Source organism: Micropterus salmoides, unplaced genomic scaffold (assembly GCF_014851395.1).
Source record: "Micropterus salmoides isolate LMB-PRFRI ecotype aquatic unplaced genomic scaffold, ASM1485139v1 Ms_hic_scaffold_21, whole genome shotgun sequence".
NCBI lineage: Eukaryota > Metazoa > Chordata > Actinopteri > Centrarchiformes > Centrarchidae > Micropterus > Micropterus salmoides.
The window spans coordinates 2,054,032-2,077,912 of NW_024041262.1; the positions used below are offsets into that span (position 1 = coordinate 2,054,032).

The 23,881-nt window shown below is 41.0% G+C and overlaps 1 protein-coding gene across 1 annotated transcript in view; it reads right to left on the reverse strand.

The window, feature by feature from the left end:
• Nucleotides 1–23,881, reverse strand: part of jmjd1cb (jumonji domain containing 1Cb) — a 143,255-nt gene that overhangs the window by 32,552 nt on the left and 86,822 nt on the right. Inside the window, 5 exon segments of the mRNA XM_038736358.1 lie at nucleotides 2,225–2,266; nucleotides 3,531–3,674; nucleotides 5,073–5,197; nucleotides 5,433–5,538; nucleotides 20,433–20,546. Coding sequence (XP_038592286.1) covers nucleotides 2,225–2,266; nucleotides 3,531–3,674; nucleotides 5,073–5,197; nucleotides 5,433–5,538; nucleotides 20,433–20,546 — 531 coding nt within the window.

The window sequence follows — 23,881 nt, forward strand, 5'->3', positions numbered from 1 at the left end:
ACCATGAGAAAATCAATTTCACTTATTCAATTACTGTACCAGCAAAAAAATTCTGTATTCATCATCAGATTACAGGTAGACTATTTCGTTATCTGTGAGGTGTAAGTAAAAGCTGAGCACAGTCTACACATGTCTAACAGAGTGCTACTCTGATGACCAAAAGGTACCATGGTAGCAATGGAGGAAAAATACTGATTCTACATTGCAAATAACACTGGCAGTGGGAGAACAGGACCAATCTGAACCTCAGTTATTGAGAGTGTGACACTTCAACCTTATGGCTTCCTACAAGGCTGATACATACTTCAAATTAACACCAATACAGAACATTTTTGCCAGACTGAGTTTAAAAATACACTTTCCAATTGTGTTACAGTGCATAACATTGCCCCAAAATCTCCACTATGTTTAAGAACTCAACAGTTAGTTTAGATTCAGGGTGCCTTTGGGTATTACAGCCCCCTCCAACAGTATTGGAACGGTAAGGCAAATTCCTTTGTTTTTGTTGTTCACTGAAGACATTTGGGTTTAAGATCAAAAGATGAGTATGAGACAAGAGTTCAGAATTTCAGCTCTCATTTCCTGGTATTCACATCTAGATGTGTTAAACAACTCAGGACATACCACCCTTTGTCTGAGCCCACCCATTTTTCAAGTGAGCAAAACTATTGGAACATGTGACTGACAGATGTTTCTTGTTGCCCAGATGTTGCCTTTTAGGTTGACTGTCCAAACATTAAATAGCTCTGCATGACTAGTCTAAGTTTTCATCCTTGGTTCAAACCTATAAAGACTGCATTTCCTGTTAAAGAGGATAAACCCACATGAAGACCAGAGAGCTGTCTATGGGAGAAAAGCAAGCCACTGTCAAGCTGAGAAAAGAAGGAAAATCGAGCAGAGCCATTGGACAAACATTGGGCATAGCAAGCACGACAATTTGGAACGTCCTGAAAAAGAAAGAAACTACTGGTGTACTGAGCAACAGACGTCCAACAGGAAGGCCAAGGAAAACAACAGTAGTTGATGACAGAAATATCGTGAGAGCTGTGAAGAAACCCCCAAAACATCAGTAAGTGACATCAGCAACGACCTCCACAGTGCAGGGTGAAGGTATCACAATCCACTGTTGGAAGAAGACTCAGAGAGCAGAAATATAGAGGCCACACCACAAGACGCAAACCACTCATCAGCAGCAAGAATCGGAAGGCCAGATTGAAATTTGCAAAGAAGAACAGAGATGAGCCGCAAAAGTTCTGGAACACGATCTTATGGACTGATGAGACCAAGATTAATCTCTAGCAAAGTGATGGAAAGGCCAAAGTGTGGAGAATGAAAGGAACTGCTTATGATCCGAAGCATACAAGCTCATCTGTGAAGCATGGTGGAGGTAATGTCATGGCTTGGGCGTGCATGGCTGCTTCTGGAACAGGCTCATTAATATTTATTGATGATGTAACTGATGATGGTAGCAGCAGAATGAATTCAGAAGTGGACAGAAACATTTCAGCAGGACAATGAGCCAAAGCACACTGCCAACAAAACAAAGGACTTCATCAGGGGAAAAAGTGGAAGGTTTTAGACTGAACAAGTCAGTCACCTGACCTTAACCCAACAGAGCTGCATTTCACCTCCTCAAGAGGAGACTGAAGGGAGAAACACCCCGAAACAAACAAGAACTGAAAGAAGCAGCGGTAAAAGCCTGGAATAGCATCACAAATGAAGAATGCAACAGTTTGGTGATGTCGATGGGTCGCAGGCTTTAGGCAGTTATTGTAAGCAAGGGTTATGCCACCAAATATTAAATGTTATTTACTTTAAGATTATTTGTTCCATTACTTTTGCTCACCTAAGAATGCTGTGGTCTAATACAAACAGTGATATGTCCTGAGTTGTTTAACACATCTAGATGTGAGGAAATGAGAGCTGAAATTCTGAACTCTTGTCTCATACTCATCTTTTGATCTTAAACGCAAATGTCTTCAGTGAACAACAAAAACAACGGAACTTGCCTTACCGTTCCAATACTGTTGGAGGGGACTGTATGACAAAATCAGGTGCTAGGACAGTGATGACCGAGACACTTTTCCTGTCCATCAAGCACAGATCATGTCTGCCAGCTGGGACTCTACACTTAAATAAACTGTGTGTTTTCATCATTTGCAGTGTATTGTGGAAAGTGTTGGTCTGGAGGGTTTGAGGGTTGTGGTGGGGGAGTTGGGGGTACCTGAGTGTTGCCAGTGGTCCCGCCGGGTCTCCCTCCCGCCATCTTTAATGTGTCAACAACAAGAAAAAAAAAAAAAAAAAAAAAAAAAATCAAGAGAAAAATAACAAATTGAAATGAATATAAACAAAATGTGGGACAAGGACAGATTTTGTTAATGACTGCGGGACCAGAAATAACTGGCTGAATAACAAATAAGAACAAGCTGGATCACCAATGAGCTCCCATATGTGCCTCATGCATTTCTGACAAATTACACCAAAATCTAAATAGTGTCCTGCTGACATGGCACCACACGAAAGGAGTCGGTGTGCCAGTGTACTGTAGATCTGTGTGTGTTGAGTTTGAATGTAAAGCTAAACAGAAAGCTTTAAAGCTATCTCCATTAAGAAACAGAGAGGAAGCAGAAAAACAGAACATGGGTCAAACAGTTAGGAGAAATACTTCATAGATAACCACAGTTATTGCCCAGTTTCGGAAACGGAAAAGATCTGCACAACGGTGGGACGTTCCTGGTTTGGAATTTTGCATGATTAAAGATTTGGGGAGGCCACTGTCTCTAAAACAAACAGATAAACAAATGCAAAGCAGACGATGCTGAGGTCAAATTAATGGTTGGCAAATCATAACAAGCTGCATTCTATGCACAACAGAAACACAGCAACAATGGCCACCTATTAGCTGCATTCAGGTGAGCATACAGAAAGTGGCTGGACATATACTGACATTTTATAGACCAGTCAATGCATCCAGAAAATTATCTGCAGATTCATTAATTATCAAAGTAGCATAAATGCATCCTTTTTATTTCTTTTCTTATTTGAAGGTTAGAACTTAACATGAAAAATGTGAAACGTGGAGTGTTGGTCTTTTCAAAGTAAGTTTTGTTTTTATGTCTGTCTTCTTGTTCTTTGATCATGTCAAGGGGCCATTGCCTAGGCAACAGTGTAAAGCACTTTGATGGAGAAAGGTGTGAGCTACTGGATTTTATAGGCAAAGTCATCATATACTTTCATTCACCTGTGTATCATTGATACTGTCAATAATGTATTCATCTCAAATTGCTGAAATGACACTTAAGAGCAGAGTTTTCTTTCTTAAACTTCCACCTATTTTCATACTGTACTCAATGTGTACATTCCATTTCCTTTTATGCACTTATATATATATATATATATATAACAGCTTACAGACAGTCAAATATGTCAACGTGATTATAAATGTTTTTACCTCTTCAGCAACACTGTCAGCTGTTAAAAAGCTCTTTGCACAGCTGTGTGCATGTGCTGTTGTGTGTGTTTGCACTCACGTGGGCAGAGTTGTTGTTCTGGCTGGAACGTGACCTTCGTCTTGAAGTGATGCCAATGTTTTCTCCTTTCAGCAGGGAGTGGACCACGTCATCCAGAAAGGTCATCTGGACCATAGATGGATCCACGTTCTGAGGCTCTAGCACCTGAACACACACCAGATTCACTTTACACTGTCTACATTCTACTGGTTTTAACGTGCTGTGTTTCACTTTCACTGTAGCAGTCAGAAAAAACGCTAAGTCAAAAGTAAAACTATGAAGAAATATATCACAGTTTTCATCAACAAATAAAAACGACAGTAAATGAGAATGTGAAAGAGGTCTGGAACCAGTCCCAGCTGCCATCGGGTGAAAGGCGGGGTACATCCTGGACAGGTCGCCAATCCATTGCAGGGCCACTCATAGACAAACAACCACTCACGCTAAGGACAATTTAGGGTCACCAATCATGTTGGATGATGGGAGGAAGCCGGAGCACCCGGAGAGAACCCACGCAGACACGGGGAGAACATGCAAACTCCACACAGAAAAGCCGGGACGACCAGGATTTGAACCCAGGACCTTCTTGCTGTGAGGCAACAGTGCTAACCACTAGGCGCACTGTGCTGCCCTGTGAAAGAGGTGAACTGACACAAACTAATTACTGTTTTAATCCAAAGTCCTATTCAATGCATGCATGCGTCTGTGGATGTGGATGTGGATTGGTGAAACAATATCCTCCAACACCCAAAATTCTCAGACGTTAGTAGCAAAGCTATGTCCTCCAAGAACCAGTAAAGTTACTAGCTAACAGATTTGTGGCCTAAATTCATTTATAATCCCACATTAGACAAGAAACAGCAATAGAACTGCTGGGACAAACTACAAGAACAAGCAGACCAGCACACTGGCTAACCAAAGGGGAAATTAACAATCAAGGGATGTGGAGGTGAAGTTAAGGTTACTTTCAGATGGCTGTTTTTTTTTAACATAAACCCAGACAGATTAACGAACTAGTGGATGAGTCTAGCTGCTGAAAGAACATGCTGCGGTGAAGAGCACAGGTAGCTGCAATAATGCGGCTCTGTTCAAACAACCATTTGGGGAATTACAACTAAAGAGAGTCAGTCTACAGTCTGGAATAAATAAAATTTCTGCCACTGTGGAATAGGCACTAACAACGGCTAGCTAGCTATGCACAACAAAGATGGCAACAGCTGAAGCTTCAGAGAGATTAGAAGATATAAACATGAAAAATATAAGAGTCTAAAATTTCACACATTTTTGTTGACTAGAACTAATAAATATATATTTATATATAAAAATTAAAACTAGCATACATTTCTCGAAAAACACTCAAACTTAACTCTCTGTCAGGTGTCAAAATGAACAATGGTGGTTTTGAGTGTTCTTCAATCTGTGTATAAAGTCATATCGGTCCAATTACTTCACTACTACTTCAGGTGCCAAGTAGTCATTACTTCCCTTTATGCATTATACTATTCTGTTACACACACATATAAACTGCACACATACATTTTAAAGAGCATTGTGTGTGTGTACCTGGTCATTCATGACGACCATGTTTCGACTGAAGAGATCGTGGTGTGTAATGATGCCAGTGAACCACTGGGTAGCTGAGTCTTGTCTGTAAACACGCACGCGGTAGCCATTCAATGAATAGGGACCTGGAAGGAACAGGAAACAGAGCCATCACGGTGTTACTGTCCCACTGCTGGAAGTATAAATCCTAACTGAAAGTTCCTCATATTGTAAGCCACATTGGTTACAGTAATGAGATGACTGAGTAGAGTGCAGTCACCAGAACATGATTGCCAGGCAGTCAGCAAACACTGTAACTATGATACAATCTACAGAATGTAATATTTTACTTGAATATGAAGAGTGTAATAAAAAGCTTACCTTGCATAAAAATTTCCTGCACCTTCTGGTCTTTGAGCCAGCCTGTCACTTCTTCATGGAGCTGATGGTTGTCTCTTAACACTGGGTTCTGACTGTCCACCTCATCCTGAAAGACCCACACACAGGATATCAAAGGGTCAGCATCAAACACACAGAACCTTGTTTAAAGTAGTTCACACTAAGGGCCAGTTACTAACATCCCGAATAAAGAGAACTAAATTGCGTGTGCATTCTAAAATATTGCACGTGCAATTGTAGAACCTGTTATGGGTGATTTAGAAGAATTATTGCATAGATGGCAACAGGAGCAAACACAATGGAGGTGGCCGTATTTAAATGAGGGTGCGTGTTTTAATGGTTTCCGCCGTGGAAAATTGGGAGGGAAAGCAGCCACCGCATAAAAACCTTGGTTTGTTTCATTCAGTGCGTCCTGAGTATGTGGTAATCGGATGTACCTGCCCATCCTGCCTGAGATCGCACTAAGTACTTGGGACAGCACACCTGAAAAACCCCAGCAGAAACAGCTACAGTATGCTGGAATGACCCAGACGCGAGGAAATGCCAGCAGATCGTGCTTCATCCAGCCAGAGGGAACGATCGCCGACCGTCCGCAGCGTGCCCGGTCGCTCCGAGATCTCCTGGCCCTGTACACCCCAACGCCCCATTCCCTCTCTGATACCTGCAATGGGTTGTGTCGCTATAACGACCAGCCCGATGTGAACAGTTGGTGATCGTTTCCTCTGGCTGGACGAATTTTACGAGTGATCCATGCACTACTGCAGCTGGGGGCTCTCTGCAGCGCCACGCAACTTTCTAAATTCTTCCATCTCACGGAGAAAAGAAGTCAGGTCGAAACCAAATTTGCTTTTTTTGCATGAATGTTAGTATAACAGTATTGCCAAAGCTAAAGGAAAATACAAAAAAAATATTTTATTAAAATCATTGAATAAATAAAATAATATAATTCTATTTCAATAAATTGGATATAGAATAATATTATCTATTATTTTTTATTCCTCTACATCTTCTTTCATTACGGCTGTGTCTCCTTCTCGCTCCGATAACAGCAGCCATCTCTGCAACACTTGGCGGTTTGCACCTTCCTTTCAAACGTATTAAATACAGATGCTGTTGCTCTCACATGAAATTGCTTTTAGGCTTGGTAGATCACATTGCGTGTAGTAAAAATGTATTTGCATGTTACCCTCCCATTACTTTGCACAATAAAATTGACCCCCCCACACACACACAACAGCTGCTATCTTGCACTTTTGAAAGACGTCATTCTGCGTGCATGTCGTTAGTAGATAAGTTTATGTGTTAATTTGCTGGTGATATCACGTTTGCAGATGTTTTTTTTCTCACACAAACCTTTAGGAAATCTGTCCCTAAAACAGGTAAATCTGAAAATTCTGTCCCCACCAGTATTGTCCCACCATTCTTCTCTTTCAAGTGGCAAACAACAAAGTCGCACAGTGCAGACATCTGGTGTGTAGTGGCAGGGACACGGGCTGGGTACCCTGCTGACTCACAGCTGGCTTAACTTGGTTATGTCCCCTCCTGCTCCCCAGCAATACACAGAGTGGAATTTATTGACATATTATTTTGTTACTGTTGTAAGATAACGCATGAAAACAGTCATTCATTAGTGCTAAAAAGCTATCTGTACATTTTATTTCATGTAAATATTATATATCTTTACAGGACCGAACACACAACTGCACAGATTTAAGCTGCACATTACAACCACAGTGTGATCTGTTGGTCCCCGAGAGGCTCCAATGGAGTGGGGTGCAGGGTCCTCAGTGATAGTAATTAGGGAGGGGAAAACATTGCTCTTTTAATTTCCCCACCCGGATTTATCGTGTTAGTACAGGGATCAAACTGACGATCACAAGACTGTAGACCAGAAGAATAATCTTTAAACAACAATGATAACTATCAGCTATCATTAAATACAACGGGCAGCTTTCTTATGAGGTATTTCAAGACAATACTTACAAACTTACAGACCCTGCCTCAGTGTTTGTGAAGAGCAGCAGCAGGGTGTCTGTTGTGAAACTGGTAGCAATCAATAGTGAAATGCAAAGAGCAACAACACATACTCTTCTTTGTGATTAATCTATGTGATTCTGATCCCTGTTGTGACGATAAACTCTATAAATGTCCCATCACCAACTGCATGATCAGTGCAGAGCTGACACAGAACAGAAGTCATATGAACAAACAGCACAGCTGAAATTCATTGTGGAACTACAAAGGCCACACACACACACACACACACACACACACACACACACACACACACACACACACACACACACACACACACACACACACACCAGAATAGAGGGAAAACGTTTGTAGGTCACACAGGGTGAGAGGCAAGAGAGGGTAAAATACTGAAAGAATCTAGAAGACTATTGTGTTGTTTAATGAAAAAAAATTACAGGAGAAATCATCTTCACCACCCAAACACAACCAAATAAATAACACACACAATCATGACAGAAGCCAGAGGGCAGGAGAGCACAGCTCCAGGTGATGTTATATATTAAGCATTAGGCCCATGTGATATCGGTTAGTAGAAAGGTTCGTATTTGCATAAATGTGCAATGCAGGACTGCAGAGGATGAGATCAGAAGTCTGTCTGCATTCTAATGATGGGTTGTTTGATAGTAGCGGCTGAGACAAAAATAAACTTCTGTGTGATGGGGGAAGGAGAGAAAAAGAAGGCACTTCCTGTCACCCAGAGGAAGTCAGTGGTGATCTTTACTACAAGGCTTGACTAACAGATTTTAAAATCTTAACTAAAATAGAAATAGCTCCAGTCTATATTCACTCAATCATCTCAGTTAGAGGTTTTTCATGACTGTTTACTAAACAAAATATCCATCAAGTTCACAAACTTAACTAAAACTTAAAAATTCAGAATGCCGCAGTCACAATTTCCTCTAAAAGATGCACCTTTTCCTCAAGACAGAAGCACCCTACAGTTCATATGGGACCGACGGGAACATACACAAACAATGCAGAGCTGCGGGAGTCAAAGTCACAGAGCAGATGAGATGAGGTCACGGCTTTCATTTCACCTTCCCATCTCGCTCTCGTGCTCTCGCGCTCTCTCTCTCAGACTGCTGCAGTGTTCTAGTTTCATAGCCTTGTTCAGCTCTAAATTAAACCAGCATACACACTAAAAATAGCACACTGGAATGCAGTACCACAGAGGTCAGCAGTAACGTAGCTCATATATTCTGATGATTTCTCTTAACACTGTTACCAAAGAGACGCAGGTAAATCAATCAAGGTGATTCTACTCACAATAATGGATGTGTAAACAGTTCTTGAGTTGCTGTATATGGTGGAAATGTTTGGTTTTATCACCAAAAGATTCTAAAAAGATACTGCTAACTCTGAATACACCTCAGATACAGAAATATGATATGATGATCAGTACAGGAAATAGGGGCAGCTGTGGCTCAGGAGATAGAGTGGGTTGCGTATTAATCGGAAGGTCAGCGGTTCAAGCCCCGGCTCCTCCAGGCTGTTCTAGTTTCTGTTTGAGCACATAGGCTCAGTGTATGAATGTAAAAGCACTTTAAGTGGTTGAAAAGACTAGAAAGGTGCTACATAATACATATCACCTGGCAGACATTTTATCACAGAGGAGCCTTAATCTGAAGGAATACTGTAAACTAAAGTTCTTACAGAAACTGTGTATCGTTTAGAATTTTTCAATACCAGCACCAAAACCAGTACCCTTAAAGTGATACCGATACCAACAGAATACTTCATTCGATACCTTGCTATTTTTTTTGATGCTATGGACAAGCAAGGAGATCTATTTCTTTTTTCTTTTTTGAAAAACCTATTACATAAGAATATTGGGAAATTGTATCAGATCACTCCTCATCCTTATTAGGTCATCCTCAGAGGAAGGACGACAGCTTGGGAGTTTTTTGTAGCCTATTTGAATGACAGAGGAGGAGTGAAACAGTTGACCACATGAGTTGTACAAATAGCAAATAAAAATGTACAGTGAAATGATACCAGAAGATGAAACTAATGGAAAAAGTCAAGCTTGTGGAGATAAACTTGCAACAGTGACGAACATGCCTGAGACCATAGCTAAAGCTGAGTGGCTGTTAAAATCTTGCATGGACTTCCAAACGAGTACACGCACACAATGGAAAAAACAGCCGCGTTCATCTCTTTCTTTCGGTGTGTTGCTTGCGTGTTTGGTTGCAAGCAAAACCATGCAAATAATCATTTTTCACAATCTGTTTTAAATAAGTATCGATTAAAGTACTGGTTTGACTGGAGACGTTTCAATACTACTCGATACTGGGCTGTTTCGGTCGATACCTTAAAGGTATCGCTACTAGAAGCCCATCCCTATTGCTCAGGCATTGTAATGATGAATGTTGGACGTGTATATATGTTTGTGTATAAGAGAGATTTCTTTCAGTATGAGGAGTACAGTACAGCCCAGGGGGGCTGAGGATTGGCTATGACTGGATTTGACTTTAATCAAATGTAAATAGTGCAGACATTGCTTTCATACAGTACACAGACCAGAAAACAGCCAAAAGTTTTATTTCTCATTGGGACAAATTACGAAATGAATGTTGATAATCTAATTCTAAAAAATTTTATTTCAACTGGCCTAATCAAATGTCAACTGCTAAAATGAGAGGCCTATTGTTAGAGAGCTAGAAATCACAGGGCAATCCCTCTGTAGCTTTTATCAGTGTGAACTGTGTGTGTATGTGTCAGCACACTAGATGTTGTCACGTCAGTAACGTGACACTGGGATGAATATTGAAGTATGTGACAGCAGGGAGGATTTGGATAGACAGCGAGAGTGAGAGAGAAACAAAGAGTGCAAAGGCAAGGCAATTATGAGTAAGAGGGAAAGAGAGAGAGTGTGAGAAAGAGAGTCAGCCAGCTGGTCCTGAGACTCTGTCCAGACCAGCCAACATGCCCCGGACCACAACAGCAACCCAATCACACCAAACCAAATGATTAACCAATGCAAAGAAAACTATATTACATATTGGAAGGAAACGGCCACAACACGGAGTAAATTCAAATGTTGTCTGACCTAAAAAGAGACTTCACATACGCAGATGACCCGACCGCAGTAAAAACTCACTAAACTAAGGCCCCATCCACAATAGTGTTTTCATTTTAAAACGTTACAGTAACAGTTCCAGCTCGTTATTCTTCTATGATCAAAAAAACTGGTGTGGTTCTTCGTCCGCATTACTTTATTACAGAGGTCACTAATTGGCTGACCGCGGTCCGGATCCGGACCCAGCAGCTGTCCTCTCCTGACCTCCGACCTACAGCCAATTTATTGTTGAGACTTACTACCTCGTGACAGAGCGTTTATATTTTAACCCGGGCAGCTTTTCTAGCATTTACTGTACTGGTTTAGCGGCCCAGGAACTCACAGACCAACTGCATGTGTTCCAATCGTCTCATGTGAAGCTGCTCAGCCAATCAAATCTGTGCATTCCTAGAAGTATTGCAAGTCGAATCCGCAAGAGCGATATACCAAAGATGTTTTGGAAACACACGGACAGAGTAGACGAAAGAGAAAATTGATTTCACATGGCCTTTAATCAAGAATTTACAGATTTTTACATGTACATTCCTCCCACAGGCAGTTCAGAACCAGAATCTCTCATATATCTCCAATCATAGCCAGAGCTCACGTTTCTCACTTCACAAGAGAAAGTAGGAAAGTGGGATATAAGAGAGAATGAAAGAGAAGAGGAGGCATTAAAGCTGTTCATTTGTTAAGATTTGTTGAGTGTTTATTAGTAAAATTTGTTGAGACTACACTTAAATCACTTCAAGCTACACTTTGTATTTGTTTATTTTCTGAAATTAAGCACTTTTTAGTTTACTATTTATTATCCCTTCAGTTTGATGTAAAAACTGACAGTAAATATTATTGAAATTTGATTTGATTTGACAGTCAGTTGTTGACTAAAAACATATGTTGATACAACTATACGTTATGGTACTGAATGATAACGCAAGTTAGTCGTTTTGATGTTCCGGACCTTTGCTTCGGAAAATTTTCTCTATCTGGACCTCTTTGAATTTTAATTCAATATCCCTGCTTTATTATTTCGCCAAATCTTCTTTAACAATGGAATACACCATCTGCTTCATGTTTACACCGGCACGCACATGCCCAGTGTACGTGAACTCACACTACATGTGCGTTTTCAGTCGTTTTAATGTAGACGCAGATCAACACTGATACACAGCTGAACGCTGCTGTGGACGGAGATCGTATTCGTATTGGTGTGGATGGGCCTTAGAATAGTCTCGGCTATGTACAGACTCAGCAAACACAGACTAGCTATAGAGAAGGGTCGGCTGCCAGAGGAGAGACTGCTCCCAGTGTGACAAACAAGAGCTAGAGTCAGAGCTGCAACTCCACATTCAGGCCCAAGAAAGTCAATTTAATTTTTACTCAGAATTGAGTGTTGCAAGGAAATCTAGTATTCGTTTATTTAACATTCTGCAGAATAATTTACCCAGACACGGTAGTGTATGAGTGAGTTTGTTAGATTAGATTCAGCTTTGTTGTCATTACGCAGAGTACAGGTCCAGGCATCTAACCAGAAGTACAGAAATAGTGTTTTATACAGATAAGTGCTGTTAGGGTAAATCTTAAAATATGTACAAATTGGAGTTACAATATACAGATATTATATAACATGAACCCCCTTACCCATCACCTACCACAAACAAAGGCACAGAGCAACATGCAGTGCTATCTGGCTCTAAATTGACAGTACATCATAGCGGATTATATGAGCATAGTGACTGATCAACAGCTAAAAAGAGCCTTGATAGCACTGAGTGAGTACAGCCTTGCTTTTGAAAAGGGGAGGCAGGAAAACCTGTCTCCCTGCAGAGCAAAAACTACTGTCCCTGCAGTGAACCTGAAACAGAGCAACACTTCCTCTCCAAATGTGAAAAGTATAAACATCTTAGAGAAGCACATTTAAAATCAGTCATAACAAAAATCATAAGAAAAGGTTTTCTTAACCCATTAGATACCAGTCCTATTAGAGAGGACTCAAAGTTAGCGGCAGTAGATGTTGACCTGACATACGATATTTGACCATAGGTTATTTGTTTTTCTTTGCTGTAGTACATTTCAAATTAATGTTTTGCTTTTAAATGTCTAACCACATGCTATGTGGTACAGTGTTACGTCATGCCAATAAAGCCACTTAAATTGAACTGACTTGTGAGAGAGAGAAAACGAGTGTGAGAGAGAGAGAGAGACTGTGATAGAGAGAGCTTTGTTTTTGAAGCACTGCAGGGCAGAAAGCTATAAAGGACTGTCAGCTGAACAGCATTAAGGAAGAGTGCGAGTGTGTGTGTGGGAGCTGCTGTTCCCCCCCTCCCCCAGTCAAACTCATTACACTCCTCCTACTCTGCTTCATCATAGACATTTTTTTGCTGTCAAATCTCTGTGACTAAAAGCAGAAGTATGAATATAAAATGTATTTAGTAAACTTGAAAATAAAACAGTTTGGTAAATGCTCCGTACTTGTATAGCGCCTTTCTAGTCTTTTCGACCAAAAAAGCGCTTTCACACTACATCTCCATTCACACACTGAGCCTAAGAGCTCAAACGGAAACTAACATTCACACTCATTCATACTGGCGGAACAGCCGCCAGGGGCAAATCGGGGTTCAGTATCTTGCCCAAGGACACTTCAACACGCAACCAGGGGGAGCCAGGGATTGAACCGCTGACCCGCTCTACCTCCTGAGCCACAGCCGGCCCAGGAGCCCCTTGGTTATAGCATCATTTTTATAACACAGTACAAAACCTCTCTATTCATGGACCCAGTGCTCTGCAGTAACTGTTTTTCCATTCAAAAATAGAAGAAAAAGGGTAATATGTTTTGATAGTAAAAAGAAGGAGAGTATATCCTCTCTTTTTGCTTCCTTTAAAACCTTAAAATATTTTTAATGACTCATCCTGCACTTGGTGTGATTTGTGGCGATCAGCTCACTCCTCCTGTCATATAAAAGCTTGTGTGTTGTAGTCACTACAGGAGCAATATCAGATGGCAACACTATTTTTCCTTGTTCTCTGCCACCTGATCCAACAACTCAGGTGAGGGAGGTGTGGGTGGACACCAACAGCCCTCTATGACTTTATAGCTGGTATCCAGCTCCAAATCACCACGGTTCTCCACAAACACCCTGTTTGCCAAGTAAAATCCGAATCAAATGACAATTCCTCTTGAAATGACAAGTTGTCTGCAAATTCAATCTCACTCAGTAACTAGGTGCAGTGCCCCAGTATTGCTGCTTGCATTGGCGTTAGCGGGAGTAGCAGGGGTGAAAATATTTGGACCTTATTCTAAATCGATCCTGACACAAATGGGCGTGGCCTACATGACTGGATTAATGGATTAGCATTATCAGAGCATATAAACAAAACAGACATCTGGTTCACTCTACATGGAGAGCAAACTAACCGTTATAACCATATTACAAATTACATGTTTGCAAAATAGGTATAGGCTTTTGCACAAATTAAAGTTCTGTATACTTCTTTATGTCATGCACACTTTATTTCTCTTTTTGCAATAGATTGATCCTCCAAAAGATCCTCCATCCATCCATCGTCAACCGCTTATCCTGCGTACAGGGTTGCGGTGGGACATCTGGCGAAAGGCGGGGTACACCCTGGACAGGTCGCCAGTCCATCGCAGGCGTTTGGGCCTCCATTTGTCCAAATTCCACTTCTCTTCTTACTTCTAATAAACCAGAAGACCACTACCACTACTACCGTTACTTGTTGTTCTTCTTCATATGTATTCAGCATAATGACGAAACGCACTCTGTAGAGCGGTTTGTCCATTTGGGCTATTGTAGAAACATGGCAGCGCAACATGACGACTTCCATGTAAGAGGACCCGCGATGTATGTAGATAGAAATGGCTCAGTCAGGGGTAATAAGAACATAACTGTTCATTATGTAAGGTCTTTATTCACCACTAAAAACATAGTCATGGATATTATATTGCATTTCCGTCAATAGATACTCCTAAATATTACACACTGAACCTTTAAGGTTCAAAAGTCACAATTTAAATGTAATACTGGTTGATATAGTGCCACCCTCTGGCCAAATACTCCAGCATTAAATAGCACCTGCCAAGTGCGAACTCACGAGGATGAACGGTCGTGAAGAAAATCGAAGGACAGACACAGGGCTCAAGACTAACGGTGTCCTGTCATCCTGGGGACGATAGAAAATGTGTTTGGCACGAAGACAAATATTCTCTGGGACGCCTCTGGTACGATAAGGATTGTATATGTGTTTATTTATTACTATCAAATAACAAATGACAAACTGAACCGACCAAGCATGTCTCCTCATGCTGTTACTATAGTGTTTGGGACTGTGAGCAGTACTTTATCGGAGCTACAGAAGTTAACGTGTGGATTTGTGCTGAGATTTTTGCCTGATTCCAAGTATTAATTTTGGTTTCGGTTTGTACCTCCGATGAAGTGCCGTGCACTAGTGTCATTCAGGACAGTCTCTGAAGGGGAGCACAGCAGAGTAGAAGTCAGGTAGACTTTTAAAAAATATTATAAACTCTCATTAAATAATGATGTTAGTCTCATTATATTACGATTTTGTATATTCTGGGCATGTCAGAGAACACAGATATGTGGGAGAGATTCTGAATGTGCAGAAAGTTTTGAACATGAGCAGAAAACCTGCTGAAACAGGAGCTATTGAAGTCGAGGAGTTTCTAACTGAATTAAAGTGAATTCATTTCTCATCGAGGTAAAAAGGTGCGCCAACAGATAACTTTGCAGTTTTATTTTTAACTCTTTTTGTTTGAATCAAGCAAAATAAATGTTATTTCATCAATTTATCATCATCATCACTAACAACTATAGAAGATAATAACGAAGTACAGAAACAACATTTTGATTGTGGGACGCTTTACTTTAATTTCAGGACGGTTCAAATAGTTTTTCGGGATGGTTCCGGGACAGAGGTGAAAAAAGTTAATCTGGAGCCCTGGACAGACAGACAAACAGAGAGTCCTCTCTTTTAGTTAGATATGTCACACTAGTTTAAATGCATTTCACTGGGACTTAACTAAACAACCATCCAATCAAGAGCACAGCTAGACTAAAGCATCAGAACAATGAATCAATGATAAATGAATCATAATCCAGCATAAAACAGGACTGTCGCATATCATTTAATGTCACTGATATTTTCCTCCTCTGTTTCACTGAATGATAGCGCTTGTAGGATAGACAACTTATGAAACCTCTTAAAGGATAAGTTTGTTATTCTATAATTTTCATATGGTCAATAAATCCCATGCAAAGTGCATCTCTCAAGACTTCCCTACCCTGTCTGTGGCTCTCCAAACAGCTCACAAATATATTTTTTCATTTTAAGAAAGGACAGGATACATCACTCAACAGTATTAAGTATTGAGGATTAGTCAGTGGCGGATGATTCCTAGTGATCAAGTCTTGCCTATAGTCGACTGATAGTGGAATTGGGGGGGTACTCAGTGTACGGTCGTCTAACTGTCTAGACGACCGTACACTGAGACTGGAAACCAGCACAGTGCTGTGGAAAACCCACTGCTCTGTTACTGAGCTCTGTGTGTGTACAGTTTAGTCAAAGTCTTGAGTCAGCACTAACAGTTTTATTATCCACCTTCTGTCCCTCAGCCTACACACACACCATAACTTTCTAGCAACGGGAACACGCACCCACACACACACATTTGAGAAGCAGGCTGGTTGGCCCACTAAACAGTGACTTCATTGTACAGTTTATGCCAAACAGATTGTAGCCTGCTCCCTCTCCCTCCCTCCTCTTCCTCCCTCCGGTCTTCCTGTCCAACTGGAAAAACAGAGTGGGGAGTGGTCACTGCTTCACTGCTCTAAGTATGTGTGTGTGAGAGAGTCAGACTGTTTTTACTTCTATGTTAGGTTCAAATGTCTCCAGAAGAATAGCAACTCTGTGTGGGTATGGGTGATTTAAGAATGGAGGAATCTGTGTGTGTGTGTGTGTGTGTGTGTGTGTGAGTGTATGTGTGTGTGAGAGAGAGAGAGAGAGAGAGAGAGAGAGAGAGAGAGAGAGTACTTCTCTGTAGTTAGTAGTGCCAGGACAAGAGAGTAGCTCCCACTTTCCTTCATTTCAGATGGCTACAGTTACTGCTGATGTGGAGTACTGGGAAAGTGTACCAGTGCAAGTAGTGTATTCTGGGTGTGCGGTCTGGCAACAAGGAGTGATTGAGCACTGTGGTTGTTATTCTGAAAAGGAGCTATACTCAGTATATGGGATGGGCTTATAATGTAAATTAAATGGTTTGAATTATTGTAGGGCTGAAAAGGAAAGACTGATCTGACTTTTTAGTCAAGTAAACGTCTCTCATCTTGTCTGTCAAATATCAATCTTAAGGGTTTCAGCTAGGGCTTAACGATTTAGGGGGGAAATCGGATTGTGATTTTTCTGCCAGGTATTGCGATTCCGATTCGATTTGTGATTATTTTTTAGTGTAGCTGAACTTCAATTTTCACTGCCAGTCTATTTTTGACAAAATACACGTCAAGCACCACAGAGCAGATGGACCAGGCAGGAAGTCAGACACAGAATGGCAGAGAGAATCCGGTCGATTTTCTAAATAAAATACCCTGTGCAGACTCCCGATCGTATATCAACAATAAACACAGTTAACAGACAAAAAGAGAAACAATTTCACTACGTAGCTTACTTAGGCAGAAGCACAAAAATCAAGGACAGCTGAACGGCTCCACTGCCGAAACACTTCAGTGTTGTCGGACAAAACTATACAGCCGCTGCGTGTATCTGTTCAACTGACGCCATAATCCCATGTTTTTCTCTAGTTTTGTTTGTTGTTGTAAAATGTACACGCCCTGTGCCCACTCAGATTGGTGAGTAGGACCGTAACAGGAGGTGCATGGCGCTTGTGATAGGTTAGCAAATCGCAATTTTGATTTGAAAACAATTAACCATTCTGCCCGAGTTTCAGCAAAAATGACATGTAAAACATTACAGTGCCAGTTGCACTTTTTTAAAAATCAGTCATGACAAAATCGTTCAGTTGCTAGTTTGTACTCTTCATCTATTCACAATGTTATTTGGAGTACAAATATGTTGTAATCATTTCCTACACAAAGCCACAGCGTACATGCATATCACAGTAAGCTAACCTTCTGCAGCTGCGGCTGTTGCAGTGTGTTCAAATGCAACTTATAAGCTGTGAAGCTATGGGACCCAATGCAGTTGATATTTGTTGGTACTATGTAGAACTTTGAAGTGGGATGTCACGACCACCCATGCCGTATGCAATTGCCATGTGACTGAACACAACAATGAGCTCATAGTCTGGCTTTGTATGGGGGAAGAGGTGCAGCAGAGATAGTATGGCAGCTGAGCGTGACTGAAAAGTGCAGATTATGCTGAGATGAACATCTCCACAGTAAAGGCAAAGATAACTTAATTTATTGTTAGGGACTACATCCATAGCCTCTGTAGCTATGAAATAGGCTACACAGTAATTGGTGTGCCTTCTCAAAAGTGTAACTACAACTACATGTATTATCACAATTAGTAAAAGTGCCATTTCTTGAGACTCAGCAAAAACATCTGGTGTTAACCACGTTCAATCAATGTGAACAGCAAAGTGTCCTAAATAAGGACCTTAATAAGTGAAAGCATAATTTGGCAAAACAGATGTTTAGGGCTACTAGCTGACGAAATTTGCATCCACCTCTTTTCTCAGTATAAAAGAGCGTTAGCTCCCGCGAGGTGTAAGCAATTCACGGCAGACATGCAGATGTTGACGCTGTTTTTATTCCCCTATCTATCAAGTCGGCGAAAGTCAGCCAGTTATCTCGAACGCACCTGTTGACTACCAGTTATACAGTGTGCTAACTTTGACAGCAGTTTTCCAAAGTTAACATAGCTCTCCTTATTAGCTAGGCTCCTTACATGCTTGCTAATAACTGTTTTGAAGATGGGTCTCCGACACTGACAGCGTTGTGTTGGACAGATTTGTGAAGTGGTGTTTATGAGAGAGAGAGAGAGAGAGAGAGAGAGACGCTAATGCATACCCTGATTTATCATCTATGTTCCTCTAAATGGGACCATCATTTACTAAATGAACATCATGCTGTGTTGAAGAAAATTTAAAACTAGACTGAGACCATAAACTCATTAGAAAAGTGTTTACTGAGCCTCATTTTCTCATAGACTTTCTATACAACTAAACTTATTTTGCAACCAGTCGCCCCCTGCTGGCTATTAGAAAGCATGCACGTTTAAGGCACTTTCATATTCACCTCACTTTTCAGATTGTCTAGATTATAGATACAGTCCACGAGTGTAAAGCAAAGCGTTTTGGTTTCACAGTGTCTGAAACCAGTTAAAAGTTGAAACACTAATGATTGAGTTTGCGCTCAGGGCCAGAGCATAGTAATAAACATTTCTGTAGTAGTAAACATTTAAGTGTGGGTTCATTTACAAACACAGATCTGTAAGAGATCTATTAAATGTAGAGGACTCAAAAAAAACAGGATAATTTCTACCATTTGTTTGTAAACCTTTAAAGTAGTATTTTTTACAGGTACACGTTATCCTGTGCTGACACTGTCCAGTTTACCACGTTTTAAAGAATCCCATTTCAACTGCCAAACTAGAGGTGTGTGCGTGTGTGTGTGTGTGTGTGTGTGTGTGTGTGTGTGTGTGTGTGTGTGTGTGTGTGTGTGTGTGTTAGTGTGCAAGACTCTGTCCAGGTCAGGCCAGACTCCATGGAGAGACAAGAAGACTGTCACTATCGTGTGTGCGTGTGTGTCTTCTATGATAAATAGGACAGGACACTGGGGATCTGCAGACGGTACCCTGCATCAAACTAGGCTATAAAAACAGCACTGCAAAACACACTGCAACGCACCCATCTTCACGCTTGCTGCAGAGCTTTTTAAATGGACTACATTACGAGTTGTTAACGAGTAGTTTTAAGCACTTTTTACCATTTTGCTGGCAATAGGCAGGCTACATCTGTGATCTCTGGCTTATTTTAGAGTATTTTGCCAGACACATCATTAAACAGCAAATCTTTGCATGCAATTATAGAGAAGAACCAAATGGCTGTTGTGCATCACCCATGTGGGTGCTTCTCATTGTTGGGGGATCAGAGTTGTCCCCCCTCCCTTCACAAAAAGTGCTTTGGGTATCTAAGATAAAGCACTATATAAATCTAATACATTATTATCGTTATTATTATTAGTAGTAGTAGTAGTAGAAGTAGAAGTAGTAGTACTATTAATAAAGCAAATCTCCTTTAACTCCCAAAACATTAAAATAATAGGAAAATTTCTTTCTCATCTTTTTCAGTTCAGTTTAGAGAACGACCGACAATCAGCCTGGTCGATTATCGGCTCCAGAATTCCTACATTTTTTAACCAGATTGCCAATAAAATAAATAAAATCTAAAATGTGATACTTTGGCTCTGATGCACTCACTCAATATCCCGCCCACAGCACTATCTGATTGGTTACATGTAACGAGTGGTCGCCTATCAACAGTGAAGGCTGCTGTGCCACAGATGAGAGACCGTGTGTCGAAGTGAAGACTGCAGATATTACTAAAGCTGCTATGTATGGAAAATATGGAAGGTTAAGAGTTAAATTTAACTGGTTTAAACCATTACACTAAGTAAAATGGCAAACTGTCATTTTCACACTTTTGTTAAAACAAGATACTCTGTGTTAATTAGTGAGTTTTAGAGGTGATAGAGGTGAAATTTGTTCCTTTTGGACGGCCGGGCTAGCAGGTTCCCCGCTAAGTTAGGCTAAAATTTGTAGTAATCAGTCGCAGTAAGCAAATTCAAAAGGGCTTGATGATCATTGAGTGTATTTCTGTGTGTGATTGTTACCTGGTATGGTTGGTAGGCTGAATGGTCAGACAGGAAGTCCAGCTGTCGGTCTAACAAGAATTCCACTGCTGTTACTGGCGACAACAGGCTCTTCCCCACTACTGGCTTAAATGTCTGCACACACAAAACACACAACATGTGTCAACAACAGCACAACAACAATTCAACAGTATCAGTGACATGAGTGGGATAGTTCATTTCTATAAAGCATGTGACCCAAACCTCACAACAGAATCAACTTAAACTATGTACTACAATACATAGGTAATAAACACAACATGCATAATGTATTTTGGAGCTGCAGTGTTCTATGACAAAGCACTATAAACCAAATGTCAGAACTGAGACAGAGGACTGAACTGTATGAGATTAGAGGGAGGACAAGCAAGAACGAAGATGATGAGGTGAGGCAGAGAGGGAGACAGAAGGAGAGCTCCAGAGCGAGTCTGACAGTTCAAAAGCAGTACACTCCACTACACACACACACACACACACACACAGGCTGATCGTGTGTGTCAGCATGTAGCCTGAGCAATCTGTTAGTGCACATAGCACCCCAAGTTTCCACTTCATAATGATGTGTGCTGATGTGAATGTAGCCCAGTCACACAGCTATATTCCTCATTTTGAAGAGGTTGTCTCAGGGTTTCTTTATTACCACATCACCTCCTATTTTCTATTTTATTTCCTGAAATCAGTCAGTCAAAAAGAGACAGACGCAGCAGTAATAAGTGCAAGTGTGTTTGTATGTGTGTAGCAGGGGTTAGTGGTGCTGAGATTTATGGTTACATAACATGGCCAGTCTGATAGAGTGATGAGAGATTAGAGGTGAGAAAAATGACCCCTGTCACCCCCTCCCTTACACACACACACACACACACACACCAGCACATTGTGTGTGCAAGCAAAACATGATAGTGTGTGAGTGTGGCTCTATTTTTGTCTGTCTATACATGTCACATTTCAGCCTCCACTGGCCTCATGTAGCCAGCAGCACGGGCCACGCTGCTGGACAGTATTTTTATTTATTTAAAAGAGCAAATGTCTGTTTTGTCTCCCTTTGGCAATAGCCTGAGTCATGACCAGTGTTCCATTCTGGAGCATCATCAGAACACAGAACTGGGAGTTGGTATGTTTACATGCACACTAACATCCCAGTTTTCATATAAGGAGGATAAAATGATTATGTGGAACATAAGTAACCTGGGTATTCATCTCCCTGGACACATAATTCCAACATTATCCAGGTTTCTGATTCGTGTGTGGAGCTAGCTAGCTTGCTTAGCTAGGTGCATCTGTAATTCGAGTTAACTGTCATTTTAACAGGGCTGATAAGTTTGTCTAGAGAACAGTCTTAAAACTAAATGTACTCACCAGAGAAAGTGAACAGCCAACTCCTAATACGCTTTTTCAACAGGGCTGGTTAAATTTACACAGAGCTGTGGGTACGAGTCACTCTAGCCTGATTGACAGGTCACCATGGTCACGACTCGTCAATCACAGATAATCCCGCCCTGAAGCATACTCTGCTTTATGGTCTATTTTCCTCTAAATGGGACCATAATTTACTAAATGAACATCATGCCGTGTTGAAGAAGACCTGAAACTAGAGACTGAGACCATAAACTCATTAGGAAAGTGTTTACTGGGGTAATAAATCAGCTGAGAAGTAGGGTCATTTTACCATTATTTCTAATGGAACCGGACTTCTTTTTGCAACAAGAAGTCACCCCCTGCTGGCCGTTCGATAGAATGCAGGTTTAAGGGACTTTCGCGTTTGCATCAGATCGCTGACCGGAAGCTTCCCGCTTGGGAGAAAGCAGTCAAAACACTCAATTCAAAAACAGTATGATAGTTTACCATTCCAATGGAAATTCTCACATAGCATGCTTTGGGGCCTTGTGTTATATTTGGCACATAGTGAGCAGTTGAAGAAATGCTATGGGTACCTGGACTTTTTACATTATTTAACTTTGCTTCCAGCGTATACTGGCATTTGTAGCTTTGACTCCATATGTAAGTTAGCAGGATGAATGAAGATACAGAGTTGATTCACTGTGACTTGTAGTTATGATCCATGTCTTGGCTGGATAATAATGGCACAGGAGGACATTAATTTAGGTACATGAGGGCCAGAGCAGATGACAGGCAGACCTGTATTGCTCTGGATTCATCTAGGCTCATAGAAACATTTCACTATATGGTGAAAACACGACACTTCGCATTACTGGATTTAAGATTTTAGATTTTTAACATCTAAACTCAACAGCTTCAACACAGAGCACGGCTGCCATCGATGGATCCCTGCCCTGATTCCTCTCTCAAGCTGAAAGGACATGGCGGTTCCTCCATTCCCTCTAAAATGACTTGTCCACACACACGCATATACACACACCCACACTCCACTCAACCACAATTAGGTCACATCTGCCACAGTGTACCAGGAAAGAGCATTCTGTCACTGCAAATTTCCAGACAGGCAGCAGGAGAGTGGAGGAGCAGAGAGACACATTTACTTACTGTCAATACACAACACACATTAGAACCAATGAGCCTACACAGAAACAAATGCAAACTGATGTCTCCATATTATAATGACACAGCATATACAAGCTCCCAGGCAGTAATAACATCTGAGGAGGACAGACGTGAGAAAATGCCATTCTGAGAAAGCAGATCAGTCTCCTTAGCTGTCCTGTGTGTGTGTGTGTGCGCACGCTGAATAATTGATAAGGAAAAGTGCAGCAGAATGTAAAGGAGATGAAGGGGGGAAGATGGCGCTCATGCATCTCTAAGTGACCTGGAGAGGCTACACCACACACACTAAAGCTTTGTCATGCAGGAGGCCATTATTTGATGAAGAGAGAGCGGGGGAGAGACAGACAAATAGAGTAAGAAAGCTATATTTGTAAATCAGCCTGTATGTACATCTTATAAACACCAGGGTAAGGGGTTTTTGACAAATTCGATACATTAAAAGCTTTTTGTCTGCTGCTTGGTGTCATCTGACGTGCAATCTACTCTGCGGTGTACACTTGGTGCTCACCCAGAGGCTCAGGATGTTAGAAAGTCCACATATGTGCAAAGAAAATGAAATTACTCATAAAGTCATTTGAATAACTGGTGCAACACGCACTGCAATGTACATCTAGATTGTAATCAAACTCTCACTAAAGAAAAGCTTTTTTGGAGAAAAATAGCAGGTAAGCAAAAAGCAGGTATCTAATTGGCTTATTTCACACAAATGTGTCGTGTTTTCCTCTAGGCTAGGAGTTGGTTTGGCAGCTCAAAGCACTTTACACTACAAGTCATGTTCATACACTGATGGCAGAGGCTGCCGTGCAAGGTGTCAACTGCTCATCAGAAACAGAAACTAATATATTCACTTCAATTTTCTGGCAAAGAACTAATCATGAATTGACTAATCATGTCATCAGTAATTTGAAGTT